This window comes from Megascapheus bottae, chromosome 33, assembly GCF_031878675.1.
Source record: "Megascapheus bottae isolate mThoBot1 chromosome 33, mThoBot2.hap1, whole genome shotgun sequence".
Lineage (NCBI taxonomy): Eukaryota > Metazoa > Chordata > Mammalia > Rodentia > Geomyidae > Megascapheus > Megascapheus bottae.
The window spans coordinates 8,470,268-8,486,963 of NC_143541.1; the positions used below are offsets into that span (position 1 = coordinate 8,470,268).

At 63.6% G+C, this 16,696-nt stretch overlaps 1 protein-coding gene across 3 annotated transcripts in view; it reads left to right on the forward strand.

Annotated features, from left to right (window-relative positions):
- Window positions 1-360: 360 nt before the first annotated feature.
- Iqsec1 (IQ motif and Sec7 domain ArfGEF 1) overlaps window positions 361-16,696 on the forward strand; it is an 89,408-nt gene continuing 73,072 nt past the window's right edge. For 2 of the 3 annotated variants that reach the window (XM_090323814.1, XM_090323818.1), the window contains exon 1: window positions 11,603-11,647. Coding sequence is in view for 1 of the 3 variants with exons in the window: in XM_090323817.1 (XP_090179943.1) it covers window positions 536-558 (23 nt within the window). In the remaining 2 variants the exon portion in view is untranslated. Of the gene's footprint in view, window positions 559-11,602; window positions 11,648-16,696 lie in introns of those variants that run through there. The other variant, XM_090323817.1, reaches the window with a different exon arrangement.

Below are 16,696 nucleotides of genomic sequence, written 5' to 3' on the forward strand. Positions count from 1 at the left end.
GCCCAGCCGCCGGGCTGGGACTTGACTGGGCGAGGTGTCTCGAGAGCGCCGCGGGGCGGCTGCTCAGGATGCTGCCGTCGCCATGGTGACGAGCGCCTCCTCTGCGATTGGTCCAGCGAGGCCGCACTACGTTGCTGGGGGTGGGGGGAGCTCCTGTGCTCCCTCCCCTGCTCCGAGGCTGTGGGAGCAAGCCCGGCGCAGACGCCCCCAGCCCTCCCCGCTCACCCCGCCACCCCCACCCCGATTGCGAGGGAGGGAAAAGTCCCCAGGAGGGCGCAGGTGGTCAGACGCCCCAGCCCGGCCCGGCCACCGCGTGACTCCGCATCTCCCTGGGCTCCTGAGCACCTCGTGGGGGCTGCGGGCCGAGGACCCCTCCAGAACCCGCGGCTGCGCCCACCCCAGCCTCCCTGGATAAGTCTGCCACCCCTGGAATGCGACTGCTCTTGAGCCCACGTCCTGCCGCCGCCTGCTCCTCCTCTTAACCACGCTGAGCGTCTCCAGCCAGAGAGGGAGAGCGGGGACCCACTCAGACAGGATGGCGTGCAGAAGACGCTATTTGTGAGTATGGGTGACAGGTTCATGTCTGAGCAGCGCGTCTGGACCGGGAGCAGGGGCTGGAGGAGGGAGGGCCAGCTTGGGCAGGGGGCTGGCAGGGGGAGCTGGCCACTGCAAGCCAGCGCTCGAGCCCTGTACCTGCGCCAGAGCTGCTGCTGCTGCGAGGAAAGGCTGCTATTAGCCGGCAGTCTTCACCCTGGCTCCCAGGCTGGGTTCCCCACGTCGCCCACCTCACGGCCCCCACACGGCTGCTGTCCCTGCGGCCTCGGCATGCCCACAGCGTGCCTGTGTGGGGACGGCCGTGCTGGACGGGAGGCTGGCAGCAGGCCAAGGCAGGGGCAGGAAGCGACGCCCTCCGTGGACAGGTGAAGGCTCCGAGCTGGAGGCAGCGTGTCCAGCTGTAGCAGCCAGGTGCTGTGCGGGCAGGCCCCGCTCTGCTGGGCCCGCGGCCTGGACCAGGGGAGGCAGCTCCAGTCAGCAAGGGCGGTGACATCACAGGCCCGGGTATTTATGGAAATGAAGGAATGCGTTTGGTTCCGCTGGACTTCCCAGGGGCCAGAGGACTTCAAATGCCAGCTTCCTACTGGGCTCTTTGGGGGATCTGCCTTGCCGCTCTGCAGTGGGGGCCCTGGGCCCTGGAGCTGAGGCCAGCTTCTCTGCCTGCCTGAAGGTACTGGCTTGGCTGGCCTTGGGGGACAGGGGCTACTGGGCTTGAGTGACCTCAGACCTGCTGAACTCCTGTTGGGTTCAGCCCCAGCTTAAGAGAGGGAGACCTGGAGCCATGTATGGGCCAGCCGGGGCGGGGGGGGGGGACACCTGAGCCTCACCGCTCCCCAGTCGCCCAGGCATGGCGGCAGCGCTGGCAGCACAGCCTCCTCCCGGCTTCAGGAGGCCGTTCTCATGCTAATTAGCTGGGAGGAAGTAAACACAGTCAGCTGGCCGGGGCGGAGTCGAGTGTGGCCTGACCTCCCAGGCGCTCGCTCCCTGCTCCCTCTGGGGTGAGTTACTGGGTGGCCACTGGTGGGAGGGGAAGCCTGACAGTTCTCACCCCTGTGGCTAGGCCCCAAACAATCCCTCCTTCCCCTGAAGGGACTGTGTCCTAGCCTCTGGGGACAGGACCTCTGGTGGCCACACCTGAGCTTAGGCCTAGGAGCCTGACTGGGAGAAATTCTCAGCTTTCAGGTGCTGTGAAAGTTAGGACAGGAAGACAGCATGAGGATGAGCTGTGACGGTCTGCACAGAGAGCAGACAGACAGACAGACAGGCAGACAGCACTGTGCCTGCCTCAGGCCCGGGGCCTCAATTCTCACCACTGCCAAGACTCCACTGTAGAGAAAGGGAAACTGAGGCTCCACAGCCTCCCCTGGAACGTGGCACGTTCCAGCCCCGGGTGGGAATTTTAGCCTGGGGTCCCTGGAGCAGCACGAAAACCTTCCCTCCTGGGTTCTATTGCCAGGGACTCAGAATCGAGACGCAGGGTGGCTGGACCCTCTGTCCACCTGGCTTTGTAGGGTGCTCCAGTGTCCAGCGGGGGCTGAGGGCTGTGCTTTGTGCCGCGTATGTCCCCCTCCATCCCCGGGTATGCTGATCTGCATGGCCGGCCGGTGGATTCTGTTCAAATTCCGGTCCCTTTGAGGAGCCTGAGCCAAGCTGTCAGGGCTGGAAGCCTGGCATGCTGCCGTGGCACGGCCTGTTAGCCGTGAGAGGAGGGAGTCTGGGCCCCATTGCCCAGCCCCTGACCATCAGCTGCCCCCCACCTCCTCATTGCTGACACCAAGCTGTTGGCACCAGAGATTCCCTCACAGCCTGGCAGGGTGCTGGGGCCCAGTGCCCCTTGTCCTTGCTAAAGGGTGTAGGGGCCCCGGGCCTGCCCACTGGGCACCTGTGCTGAAGAAACGCAGGAGGGGCTTGTGGCATTTTGTGGCAGCATCAAGTAGCCAGAGTGGCATCCAGCCAGCACCAGAGCTGCTAGAAGACTCCAGAGCCTTCTCCCAGCCAGCCGCCTCGCGTGCGCCGAACCGATCCCATTTAGAGAGGGGAACGCAGGCAGAGGGTCACACAGCTGCTTCCTGCTGCATGTTTGGCAGTGTTGTCCCTCCCCCGTGTGCCATACCCCAGGGCTGGACAGAGCCACCCAGTAGGCCGCCCTGCCCCCCCCCCAGGGGCAGCATGCCCCTGCCTCGGGACATAGAGAATGGCATGGAGTGTCTGTCAGAGAGAAGGAGGCCCCGGCTGGGGCCCAAGCACGCTTGCTGGTGTCGTGGCAGACAGGGTAAAGGCTGGCAGCAGAAGTGGTGGGTTTGTTCATCAAACGAGGGGCAATTGCAAGATCTCCAGGAATGAGGACCCTGGTCCACCTTGCTAAGGGCTGCCAGCGTAATCACATTCTAACGGGGTGTTGATGAGTAGCGCGAAGGTTGAGGCCCCTCCAGCCTCTCCGTCACTGCCACACACACCGTGATGGCCCTGGGCGCTGCGTCACATCCTGGGCTTGAACCCAGGAAAGTATAGCTGTGGGGCTTGCGGGGTTTCAGATGCAGGCTCCTGGGCGGGGTGGGGCTGGGCTCTGCCCTCCTCTCCCACCCTTGCAAGCTCTTCCATCCATCCCTTGCTCATTCCCCCTCCTCCCTGCACTGCCCCTGGCTCCTCCCTCCATTCTCCAGTCTCAAGAGGCAGATTCCACGTGGTGACCTCTCCTGCTGTCCCAGCTGCCCGCTCACTCTGCCGCTATTTGTTTTGGTTGTTTGCTGCTGAACTTAGTGTTGTGCCAGGCTGAGGCCTGTGGGGCAGGTTTGTGCCGTCGTCCGGGCTCAGGAAATCCGTGTCCAGTGAAGGAATCCAGATGGGGGCCGGGCGCCGTGCTAGGTGGGTGGTGGTTTCTGCCTCCCTGGGAGCCGGCAAGCTGCTGGGAGAGACTGGTGTGGCCAGGCAGTGTCGGCACAGAGGGCCAAGGGCCAGGTCAGAAACCTCTTTCCGACCGGGTGGACGCGGGGACGGGGGCCAGGTGGCCAGGCGGTGCGCAGGTCTCAGGGCCCAGGCCACGCATCTCCCAGGCCTCAGCTGTGCGCTTTGGAGGGACCCCGGAGATGGAGCCGTTGCCATCCCACCTGCATCAACAACAGACAACTCAGGTGTCAGGTGCGTGGCCCCAAAACGGAGAGGCTGGGCTGGCCCCCTAATTGGTGAGATAGGGCCGCGCTTCATGTTGAGGCTGGCATGGTGACCCCTGCTTGGGCGCCTCTGTCATGCGGTGGGTGTCAGGGGGCCTGGGTGGCTCTGCCCATCTGGGAAGGGAGCAAGGCCAGACAGGCCCCCGGGGAGCGTGAGAGGGTGGTGGAGGGCGGAAGTGGTAGACGTGTGCATAAACATGAGGCAGAGTTGGCCTCCCCACTCCTCTCAGCTGCTCCCAGTCTCCCCGCCCCAGCCCTCTCCGGGGGGGCCCCATCCGTCCTGCCAGGTCAGCGCTCAGTCACCATGAAGTTGTTTTTGTGGCCGCTCTGCCCAGCGCAGCCCTCTCCTCCCTGCTGCCCTAGCATGGGCTCCTCCCCCGCCACTGTCCCCACGTCCCTGCCTGGCTGGCCTCGCACTGCACCACTCACCCTGTTTGTAGCTCTGACCCAGCCTAGGTAACCCAGCCGCCAAGGCCGCCGCTCTGCAGAACTGAACACAGCCGGCTCCATTCCCCAGGTGCAAACCCCGTCCCCATTAAATGCCCCCTCCCTGACCCATCGGCCACGCTCTGCCCCTGCCAGCCGACTGCTCTGAGACCTCACGAGCAGAACCGTGCTGTCCTTGTCCTTTTGTGCCTATCACCATGTCCTCAGTGGTACCTGTGTCCACATTTCCTTCCTTTCCGTGGCTGAAGGCTCCACCAAATGCACAGGCCGCGTGTGGTTTACTTACCCACCCAGTAATGTGCGGGTGCTGCTGCTGGCCGAGGTGTCCTCAGGCCCCCGCGGGCCCCACCGTCGGCACGTGTACACGGGTGCTGGGAGGGGACCTGCCGGGCCCCGGGTCACATGTCTGCCACGCTGCTTTCACGAGCGGCCAGCTCTGGCTGTGGTCCTGTGTGTTAGCTCCGCCGCCCTGGTGGAGGGGGTGGGAATGCATGGCGGGAGCTGTGCTTTCTTGAGGAAAGGGTAGGTATGAGAAGCCAGGTTTAGCTGACACAGAAAGATGTCTGCCGGAGATAATGCGTCCGTATGGATAGCCATTTGCACACTGAACTTGGCCCCTCTCCGTGGCCCTCTACGAAGAGGCCGCCCCGTTGTTTCCCTGGTTGCTAGAACTTCTGCGCTTTCAGGTTGCTTCGTCGCTGGGAGCCAGTGCATGGCAGCGGGGCTCTCCAGTCTCAGTGGGTGCAGCCTGGCGCTGCGGAAAGCTCAGTTTAGAGGCCGTGGTGACTAGGGAGCCCCAAGGGAGGGATGGCCTTGCCGTGGAGCCCACAGGCATCTCTCCTCTAGCACTGAGGGTCACGCCAGCCCCAGGCCTGCACACCACATCCAGCTGCTGTCACCCTGGCTGGCTCTCCATCAGAACAGTTCTGCTGGGCAACTGGTCAGCAGAGGTTGTCTGGGTCTGGGCCAGCGCTTCCTGGGAGACAGAAGCAGGCACAAGAGTGGGCCCGGGGCAGAGGGCCGGAGCTGCAGCGGCTGCAGGAAGCAAGCAGCCTACAGCAGGCAGAACCACACTCAGCCATGGCCTCCAGAGCCTCTGCAGAGAAAAAATGTGTTTGTGTCTGTGCATGGCCCTCAGCTTGGAACCTCACTCCCTTTGACCTCTAAGCCACAGAAGAATAGGCATGGGTGTGGTTCAGAGGTAGAGTGCATGCCTAACTTCTGCAGCCTGTGGGGAGGGAAGGAGGAGGAGGAGGAGGAGGAGGAGGAGGAGGAGGAGGAGGAGGAAGAAGAGGAGGAGTTGTCAAAATGCTAATTTGCAGCCAGAGTCTAGAATCGGGCTATGTTGAAGCTGAGGCAAGAGGATCACTGGGGCTTAGGGGTTAGAGGCCACAGCCCAGTCCCCTAGCGAGGCCTCGGATCTCCCTCCTCCCCTGCCAAGTGTGTTTCATGTTGCTTGAATGGACGCTGAGTTTTCCAGGACTGTGACTCCGCTCGTGGTCAGGAGAGCACACGTAGATACGTCAGAGCTCTGCCAAGAGCTGTCACCATTCACAGCAGGGCAGGGCCCTCTTGGGTCCAGCACTGCCCGCCTTGTGCCCTGCGGGATAGGCCTGCCAGCCATTCAAACACCTGCTGCTGTTTTCTCTGCTTCTCTCCGTGGTGCTGTGTGGAGGACAAACCTCCAGTGTGACTGTGTGGACTGAGGCAAACCAGCAGGGGGGAGAAGCCGCCATCCATAACACACGGACCCACAGTGCAGGACACTGCTGTGTCCCCGTGGCTCCCGCCCAGCTTCAGGCCGTGAGGATGCAGCCCCGTGCCTCTTCTGCCCGCCGCTGCCTCAGCAGGCAGTTGGGACAGAGCATTCCAGCCGATGCATTTTAAAGACAGAAATGGAAACGAGGCAGCGCCAAGCAGAGGCACGGGAACCCGCACTTCTGGTGACGTCCTTGTGCAAATTGCTTTTTCTGTGAGTTGGCATTTGGCAGATTGACTCGTTACAGACAGGAAGAGAGGCAGGACCAGGCTGGTGAGTCAGGGCAGAGGCGTCAGAGCCAGGGCGGACATGGCGTGGGCCCAGTTTCATGGGCACATGTTAGCTCAAGGTCTCAGGCTTGAGGGTGCCCTCGATGGCTGACTGCGCTGGGGACACCCCGTGCCCTCGTCAGGGTGAAGGAAGCTCCGGGGTCTGCCCCGTGCCCTCCATCTTCCAGCTGGGGACAGACTCCCCTCACCACTGCCCACAGCCACTGGCCTGGTGGGGGCCGAAGCCACTCAGCTTCTGCCAGGGCCCTCCATCTGCCAGGGGCAGGCTTCGCCTTCCAAGCTGAGAGCAGATGTGTGGGGGACAAAGCCTGCTGCCGTGCCATCTTGCGCCCCAAAATAGAAGTCTCCTGCTGGCTAGCGGCCTTGGACTGAGCTCCTCCTCCTCCTCCTCCTCCTCCTCCTCCTCCTCCTCCTCCTCCTCCTCTCCTCTCCTCTTGTCTGGCCTGGGCTTAGCTTATAACGTCCTTATTATCCAGAGACTTCTATGCCCCGACACCAGGGCGTGAGGACTCGGCGTGCCCTGTGCCCGGATCCTGCAGCCCTGGCACGTCCCCCCGTGGCCTCCACGGGCAGGCTGGCCTCCACGGTCACTGCACACTGGGCACGCTGTTTGCCCGTTCCTTCCGAATGCTGAGGACACGCCGGCTATTCAAGATGCCGTGCCTGTGTCTCCCTTTTCTGTTTCTCTCTACTTTATCCTGTCACTCTGGAGCCACTCCTAGCTGAGACTATTTTTAAAAATAGGATGAAATTGTGGCTCATGTCTGGGGCTCGGCCGGGGTGGTCAGATGGTTTTCTGAAGAACCCCGGGGAAGGGTGCTCACGGGTGGACGAGTGCCTCTGGCTTGGAGGGCAGCGCTGGGCCGGCTGCACATGGACCTGCGCAGGGAGCAGGGGCGCCCTGCTCCAGAGCCCGGAACCAGATCAGCAGTGGGCAGGTTGGCTTTCTTACCCGCCGAGCGGCCTTGAGAAGTCAGCTCCGGTGTGAGCATCCGTCTCCTTATGTGTAAAATGGGATGCAGAAAGCCAGGCTTCCTGGAGTCCTGGGAGTTAGGACGCCGTTCTGCTCCAAAGGTCTGATCTTTGACAAGGCCCGGCAGGCCCAACAAGTGCACAGCCCCCGCCTGCCGCCAGGTGGGGCTAGAGGGCTCTGCTCGGAGCTCCCTGGCCTGTGGGCCCGGCCTCTCCAGCCTGGCTGTGTCTCCTAAACCCAGGCTCCTGTGCTTGGTGGACTGGGCCTGGAATAACACGGCAGCCCCGGCACAGGACCCAAGGCCTCCGGCCACAGGCTGTGTCGCCAGGCCAGAAGGGATCCAGCAGGCCTTAACTCCAGACCTGCTCAGCTGCTTCTGGGGGTCCCCGCAGGGCAAGAAGTAGAGCCGCAGTGGTACTTCCGGGGGCTGGGCTGTGGGTCCAGGCATGTTCCTGTGCAGAATGCCCTGCCTGCCTTTCCCCCCGCCCCCTTGCCTCACCCCACGCCATTCCAGGGCTGCTGTTCTGGGGTGTGTCCGCTTTTGCCGGGTTCCATGCCTGGAGCCTCCACGAGCGAGCCTCCAGGCTCCTCTTCCTAGGGCTTTCCAGCACTTTCCTGACGGCTTTGCTCCCTGGCCAGCTGGACGCCTTGCTTCTGGGCTGCCCATGTGACACCCTCATGGTGGCGAGTGTGTGTGCTGTGCCCTCCGGAGCCGGCTCTGCGCATGCGCGGTGGCAGGACGGGACTCGGCTCTCGTCCCCGGGACCGTGGGCGTGCAGCAAGGGCACGGCGGCCCCACCCTCACCCATGGCTTTGCACAGTCACCTGTGGTCAGCCACTGTTCCGAAATACTAAATGGGAAGACCCAGAAATAGGCGGTTTGCGGGTTGTAAATCACGTCCTGACGGTATACCCGTATGAATGATTGCTTTAGTGTGTGGCTCCCTTCCCCTCCCTAATTAGCCAGTTAAGCATCATGGTAAATCAGTCTGTGTAGGAGAAACCAGCAAGTCCAGGGCTCCGTGCCACCCCAGCGGGGACCGTCCCAGCTGTGGCCTTTGGCCATGGATTGCCTGGTGTGAGCACACACCGCAGGCGGCTGGGTGACAAGTGACTTGGAGGTGCCCACGTCTCTAGACAGACTTCCTGTAGTGCAGGGGGGAAACAGGCTAAGCAGGGCCTGGATGCCTGCCTGCTCACCCCGAGGCCCTGGCTCTCCCTAGCTCCCCTGTCTGGGGTCCTCCCAGAGGGGGGAGGATTTTTCCAGACTCCACAGGGTGGAGGCCAGCCAGGGACAGTCGTCTCTCTGTGCCATGGTGGGTCCCTGGTTGGAGAGCTGAGCTGTCTGTGGACCCCAGCCAGGACAGGACAGCCACCATGGAAACAGCCTCTGTGGGCTTCTCACGGGGAGGCCCAGGGGTGGAGAGGCTCACGCTCGGGACCGAGGGCGAGGGGCACAGCATGCGCCTCCCACACCGCCTGCGAGATGGAAGCTGAGAAGCCGAGGCCGCTGAGAAACCTAAGGCTGCGACACCCTCGTGGCTGTGAGATGGCCCTGTCCCCAGCAGCACGCAGCCATGGCCTGCGTGAAGGTCACAGCAGAAGCCCGCGTGACGGGGCAGCCGTCACCCCGCCAGGGATGTGGTGCCAGCCTGGTGGGGCATTTGAGGGGCCTCCTTGACTCAAGCTGCAAGGAGGGGGTGACAGCTCCCCATGTGCAAGGGAGCTAGGTGGCCTAGACCTGCCTGGCATAGCTCTTGCTCTTCTTGTTTGTTTCCGGGCTGTTGGCGGCTGGCTCAGACATGGAGGGAGGTCCTGAGCCAGGCTGGAGGATCTTGCCAGTCAAATGGTGCCCACTGCTTCCCCCCACTTCCTCCTTCTGCCTCCAGCAGAGAAACTACCAGAGCCCCAAGAACAGGCGAATGCTGCTGCTGGGGAGGGGGGGGGCTGGGTCCAGCCTGCCAGGCTGGGGTCTGTCCATGTGCGCCCAGAGCCGGAGAACAGCTCCACCCTGGGCGCCCAGGGCCAGGAACACCTCCTGAGGGGTGGCGGCCGCCCAGAGCCCCTATTGAGCCCAGCCGCTGCCCCCGCCCTGCTGACCTGGGGAAGGGGAGCCTCGCCCGACACCCCCGCACCCCCCCCCCGGCTCCTACGCCTGCCCAGGGCTGGGTGGAGCCTTTCTCACACTTGACCCCAGAGTAGTGCAGGGACTGGGGAGCATTGTATGAGCTTCCCAGCTCGCGTGGGTCCCGCTGTGGCTTCTCAGGGTGCAGCACTGTGTGGTGCTTGGTATTTACCAAGAGGGAGGGACAAGGTGACAGGGCTTTAGGCCCTCCTGCCCCTCTGGAAACCAGAGGCAGATTCCAGACACACGGGTTGGAAGGCCTGGCCCCAGGCTCCCTCCTAAACTTTTGGTGAACGTCTGGTACGCCTCCTTCAAATCCAGTATGCCTCCCCGAAGTTCAAAACACCCCCCAAAGCCAGCACGCTCCCCCCAAATCTAAAACACCTCCCAAAGCCAGTATGCTTTGGACACAGAGACGATGGCCTGGTGTCTGCCCCGGCCACAATAGCAGCCGCAGGCTCTCAGACTCCCCACTGGAGCCCTGCCCCACAGGCCAGCCTCTGCCCGGGCCTGGGCAGCCAGGAAGAAGCGGCCGCGTCGGCCTGGCCTGGACCGAGAACCTTCCGTGAGACTTGTGCTGCGCCTCCTGCCCTGCCCCCCACATGCAACCCATGAGTTGGGGTGCAGATGTAGAAGTGATGTGTTAGTGGCATATGCTGTCACATTTCCGTTTGTAGACATTGATGCTGTGTGCTCATTTTGTTCACTACGCTTCCCGAGCCCGTTCTTGTCTTGCAGACATGTTAAGCTGTTTCTTCTTTCCCTCGTGTGGTACCCCACGATCAAGTCACCCGCTCATGTGGCAGGGCTTTTGTGGCACAGCCGGGGCGTGAACCGTGACTGTGGGCTTCAGAGCTTAAGTTAATGCTCAGTGCTGCAGTCAGTAGGGGCGCGGGATTCTGCCTGGTGCACACAGCAGCATTTTGGGGGGTTTTCCCTGTGGGGCCTCTGCGTTCCCCCCGATTCTGAGGACCGGGGTTCACTGCTCAGGACACCCTGTAGGATCAGGCACTGTCTACATGTGCAGGGATGTCTGGAGGAGTGGCTCTGGGTGCCCTCTCTGGGCCTTTCCTGCCAGGCTTTGCTTTCTGCTTGCGAGGAAGGGGTGGGGACAGGCACTCAGGAGGCCGAAGGCACCAGGACCCCCCATAGGCCACCGAGGTGGCAGATGTTTTAGGGAGGCTACAGCATGAGGATGGTAGAGTGAGGCTGAAGCCTCCCAGGGTGGGCACTGCCTGGCCCAAGCCCACGACAGCCATGATGGTTTACGCGGAGCCCAGCTGCCCTGTGCTGCCGGGGCTCTGGGTGAGGACAGCCCGGGGCGGGACAGGGGGAGGGCTCTGGGTGAGGACAGCGGGGGGGGCGGGGGGGCTCTGGGTGAGGACAGCGGGGGGGGGCGGGGGGGCTCTGGGTGAGGACGGCCCTGGGGGGGCAGGAGGGGCTCTGGGTGAGGACAGCCGGGGGGGCAGGGGGGAGGCTCTGGGTGAGGACGGGGGGGTCAGGGGGGGCTCTGGGTGAGGACAGCCCCAGGGGGGGCGGGGGGGCTCTGGAGTGAGCAGCCGCCCTGGGCACCCTGTGTGCTGTGTCTGTTTCCAGCAGGGCTTCCGGGCGGTTAGGAGCCGGCCAAGGGGAAGACACCAGCCGGCCTGCCTGGGATGTGGGGCGGGGGCTGCATCACCAGGCAGAGCACATTTGTCCTGCCCTCGTTTTACAAATGGGGAAAGTGAGGCACCAAGTGAGGAAGAAGCGATCCCAGACCCCGTGACTGCCACAGGGAAAGGTGGGGTGTGATCAGCTCAGGCCGCCCCATGTTGACAGCCAAAACCTAACCGAAGGAATGACTCAAGACCCAGCTCCCGGGGTCCAGGGATGGACAGCGACATCGCAGGGCAGCAGAGAGGCTCTGGTTCCCGCGGAAGGCCGGTGGGCAGAGCCTGTGGGTGTCTCTGGGGAGCCGTCCTAGGTCAAGTGCTTGGGACGGGGTAGGACTCAGCAGTGGGGTGTCTTTCTTGTGCATGTGGCCCTGGGCTCCATCTCCAGTACCCAAATCCCCCAGATCTCCTAGCCCCTGAGCACTGTTTGAGCCTGCCCATAGGGCTTCCTCTCCTGAGCCTCAGTTTCCCCTTGTGACAGTTCTGGTCTGAGGATGGTCAGGACCCACCAAGGGAGGTAAAGCACATGGTTTCTTGCCCGGGGAGGGGGTCCTCCCAGAGCGGTTCCTGGGGCCACAAAGGCTCCTTGTGTGGGGCTGTCCTGTAACCCTGTCTCACTTCTGCCACCCAGGAGCTCCCTGGAGACCGGAAGCAGCCTCTCCACCGACTGTTACAGGTACTGTGTCTCCGCTGTCCTCCCCAGGCCCTGGACTCCGGGTGGGGCTTCCTGTCTGCATGGGGGGGGGCATCAGGTACCATGGGGATGGACCCCGAAGCCCACATATACCATGGCGTGGCCTCTTAAGTGCAGTCTCCAGACGTGAGTGTGGATAGTCGTGCAGGGTCCCAAGCTGGGGTCACGGGAGCAGCCTGTGGTTCCCGTGACCATCAAGGCCGCCATGCAGGGAGAAGCCGGGGAGGGGGCGCTGGCCTCGCACAAGTCTGTTGTGGTTCCCTGCCTTTGCCTAAAAGGACTGGACTGCGCCAGAGGGGCATCCAGGGTGGAAGCCAGCCGACTTCCTCCTCGTCTGTCAAGTCCTGGGGGCTGGGCGGTGTGGGGCGTCTGCGTGGCAGGGCCTCTGTGTGGCCACGTGCAGGTGACTGGATGTTGGCCACTCTCCTCTTAGAGGGGAAAGGAGAGAGCTTTGGGGGACCTGTGCTAGGCAGACTGAGAAGGGGCGGGCGGGAGACCCTCCCCACCAGAACCAATGTGGCACCGGGGCGGGGGGGGGGGAGCCCGCAAGCACACGTGGTCTCCATGCTGTGCACACGCCCGTGTCAGGTGTGACTGTAATGGCTCCATGACGACCACAGCTGGCTTCTTAATGAACGCTGCGGTCTTCACCCTGACCCAGTGGGACAGGCGGCCCCCTTCAGGTCACCGTCCCTAGTCCATGCTCACACCCCACGCCCCCAGCCCCCCAGTCACCCCCTCCTGGCTTCACTCCCACACGGCCCCCAGGCCCCATGTGGACACACTCGCGGTCTCGCTCCCTTGGGCACATGCATGGTCACACTCACAGGCTGGTCTGTGGGCCTCCACGGTGGGTAAGCTGGGCCAGGGAGGGGGTTCAGGAAACCCCAGTGGACTGCTGAGCCACCGGCTTCTACACATCCACTGGCTGTCGAGGGAGGGCGGCCTGGCCCCGCCACTCTGCCAGCTGGACCTGCTCGGGGACAAGCCAGGGAAGCTCCAGAATGGTGGAGCGGGAACAAAGAGACCCTGTGTTCTAGGCGTGTGGGGTGGAGGGGGGGCAAGAACCCCGCTCACCCCAGTGTGACCGCCCAGCTCAGTAAAGCAGTATGCGTTCAGCTGTCCTCTGTGGGCACCACAAACACGGAGACTGCAGTCCTGCCACCTTCACAGGCTCTGTGAGGCAGGTGCCAGGCGGCGGAAAATGCACCAGGATACCCTTTTAATACAGTGTGCCAAGCAGTAATAGGGGCTGCAATGAAAAGGAAATGTGGTAAAGGAAGAGCGTAGGGGAGCAGTCTCTGGGGAGACACCATTTCACCGAGCCTGGAAGGGGAGGAGGGGTGAAAGCGCCTCCACCCCGCTTCTGGGGACAGCCAGTACCGAGATCCTCAGGGGGAGGGTGCCTCTGCTCACGGAGCTTCCAGAGCGTCCCTCCTGAATGGCAGAGCAAGCTCAGAACTCCCCTTTGATGGAGACCACAATGGAAACCCAGATACTGGAAGGAACTTTGTGCAGGACCCCGGGAGGGCCCGGCTCCCACCTGCCCCGCCTGTCTGTGCCCGCTATTTTCTCACACCCCCCCCATGCCCTTTGTGGGGCCTGGGGCCAGGCTGGGCCCCACCCCTAGACGGTCTGGAGCCCCCTCCCAGAAGCCTGGGAACTCAGAAACAAAGGTCCCAGCCAGTAATTGCTGCTTTTCAGAGGCAGGGCCAGCTTCCTGGCCACGGCGTGAGGGGGAAGCTAATGTTGGGGGCTGGGCAGCCTGCTCTGCTCTGGCAAGCTGCCCTCTCCCCGGCAGGTGGCCGCCCTCCCTGCTTCATGTGCTGCCCCACTACTAAGTGGGGGTGTCCCGAGCCCAGCCCCGGTCACCCTAATGATGTGGGCAGGCCCCCAACCCCACACAGGTGGCAGGGCTCAGGCACAGCATCCGGAGACCCTTGAGTCCCAGCCGTCCAGCCGGGATGGCTGGGCTCCATACAGGCCTGGGCTGCACTGCCAAAGGCCGGCCGGGTCGTTGTTGGGCGATCACGCTGTGACCGCAGCGGGTACGTGTACCCTGAATGCTGGCACCACCCCACTGTGGCAGCCGGCGGTTTCCCCTCTGGGTGGCAGAGGTGGCTGTGTTAGCACTGTCCTCCTGATGGCGTGGGGGTGTCTGAGGCCCCGCCCCACCCTTTGAAGTCACGTCCATGGCTCCACCTGTGTTGGGGTGGCCCCGGCGCCTCTTCCTACCCCTTGACAGCTTGGCCAGGACACGCAGGGTCCAGGCTCTGCTGTGGCCTTGGGTCCAATCTGAGGATGGTGGCCCTGACATCAGATCCCGTGGCTCTGAGCCTTGAGGTCCTCCTGTCTGGGGTGTAGAGAGGAGGAGCCCCCCAGGAAAATGGGACATGACCACTCCCATAAGGATGGACACACTGGCACATAGGTGAGCATTAGTGCAGACCAGGCCTAGAGCCACCAGAGAGGACAGGCGTGGTGCCTGGAGGCCCCACCGGAGGTCCCTCAGCCCCAGCGCTCCAATGTAGAAGGCGCCGGTCTTTCCTGGGTGTTCCTGGGCAGGCAGGTGGGCAGGCAGGTGTGCAGGCAGATGGGCAGGCAGGTGTGCAGGCAGGTGTGCAGGCAGATGGGCAGGCAGGTGTGCAGGCAGGTGTGCAGGCAGGTGGGCAGGCAGGTGTGCAGGCAGATGGGCAGGCAGGTGTGCAGGCAGGTAGGCAGGCAGGTGTGCAGGCAGATGGGCAGGCAGGTGTGCAGGCAGGTGGGCAGGCAGGTAGGCAGGCAGGTGGGCAGGCAGGTAGGCAGGCAGGTGTGCAGGCAGGTGTGCAGGCAGGTGGGCAGGCAGATGGGCAGGCAGGTGGGCAGGCAGGTGGGCAGGCAGATGGGCAGGCAGGTGTGCAGGCAGGTAGGCAGGCAGGTGGGCAGGCAGGTGTGCAGGCAGATGGGCAGGCAGGTGTGCAGGCAGGTAGGCAGGCAGGTGTGCAGGCAGATGGGCAGGCAGGTGTGCAGGCAGGTGTGCAGGCAGGTGTGCAGGCAGGTGTGCAGGCAGGTGTGCAGGCAGGTGGGCAGGCAGGGCCTTTTCAGGCATGCACGCGGCTGAGGGGGGCAGTGGGGCAGGCAGAGTCTGGGCCCCTAGCTGGGGTCCAGGGACTTGGAGGGGGTGACAGCCGAGTTTGCTCTAATGGAACCCACCGAGTCCTGAGGGCCCAGACTGGCCGAGGGCTAGGCAGGAGCTGGCTTTTACCCAGAGCAGTCACAGAGGCACAGGCTGAAGTCACCCACTGCGCTCCCCATCCTCAAGATGGAGAAACGGGGCCGGGTGCTCCTCCTCCCTGTGGCCCCAGAGCCCCTGCTCCTCCCCAGGGGACAATGCCCTTGGCTGCCATCCCCTCAGCCCAGCCTCTCCCCAGCCCCCTCCCTGTGAGCCATGCGGAGTCCCCTCCTAGCAGCCAATGAGCAGCTGTCATCAGGGCTCCATTTTAGATTTTATCGATGTGTCCTTGTTGTCCTGGCAACGCTGCTGGCGGCTCTGTCAGTCTTTCCTGCTCTCCTTTCAGAGCGGCGCTGCCCCCACCGCAGGCACCATGTGTCTACATGGTGAGTTTTCTCACATGCCGGCCTGGTGGGGATTCCACCACACGTAATTTCTCAGGCAAGGACGGCATTTGTCTGCCATAGTGCCCCCACTTCTCTGCTCCCCCTGGGACTTTCCAAGCCTTTGGCCCCTCACTCCATCCAGGCCAGCGGGGACCTCTCGTCAGGTGCCTGCTGGGCCGCGGGGACCCAGAGCCTGTTTGGAAGAGCAGACTTGAAGAGCTAGCTGCGCCAGGGCCCCAGGCTCAGGGGGGTGGACTGGGGGCCCGTGCAGTCCCGTGCAGCCCCGTGCAGCCAGAACCACTTCTGTTAGCTATGGGGCTGCCACGGGGAGCCCCCAGGAGCACCCGAGAGCAGCGGTGTGAGCCGGCCCGGCCCGCCAGCGAGGAGTGGAGCGCGTGAACGCCTGGCTTTTGTGCTGCTGCTCTTTGTACTGGAGGCGTGCACTGGGGAGCTGCGCGGGCCGGGCTGGCTATGTGAGTGGAGCGACGTGGCTGGACCGGGCGGCCCGAGCGGCCAGGGCCCCATCTTCCAGGTACCCCCTGCCCACTGGAGACGGAAAGGTGAACATGCTCAAGTTCAAGGCCTTTTGCTTGGATTACTGGCAGTTCCTATGTCTGCAGCCACTGCACGGGGCCTATAAAAGGTAAGCGGATGCGCTGAGCTAGCGTCGCAGGACCGGGAGCGAAAGTTCACCCAGAAGTCTGCCCAGATGCAGGCTTCGGGTGTCCGCGCGGTTCCCTGCCTCTGGCCGCTGTCGCCGGTGTTTCCTGTCTGCTCTGGTTGGTTTTGTAACTCTGCTCCGCGCTCCCCGAAGGGACAGGGACTGCGGGTGGCCTGGGGGTTGTGCACAGGTGAGGACTGCCAGCGCTGGGCCTGCCCGGGAGGGTGAGGAAAGCAGGGCCCCCCGGCCGCCCTGCTGCAGACCCTCGCCTGGCCTGGCAGTCGGCCCACCCGGACTCCCCAGCACGTAGAGTCGGTTGCCCTTGGCTGCAGCAGCAGCTCTGGGGAAGCCCGGGGCTGTTCCCTCGTTGTCCCCAGCCGCTTCTGAGGTGGGGGAAGGAAGTCCGCACTCCTGAGCGGGTGACAGGGAGAGAAGCTCACAGCTCACGCTGAATGCGGCCCCCAGGACTGGGTGTGGCACACAGCCCAGGACACCGCCGCCGGCCTAGGTGAGCTTTGTGTGCCCACCACTGGCCTCAGTCCGAAGGCCTCCTGAGGCCTCGCAGCAGCAAGTGGGATGGGTCCCGAGGCCAAGTCGAGGCTGGGTGGCCCTCGGATTTGAACTCAGGTCTCTCCAGCTCCAAGTCTCTCCAGTGTCCACAACTTCAAGCCATGCCCATGCCGGGTCCTGGGGTACACAGGGCGTGGGTGGGGCAGACTTGTTCACAGACCTCGTCATCTAGCTGATGAGATGAGGGCAGGCTCTAGACAGAA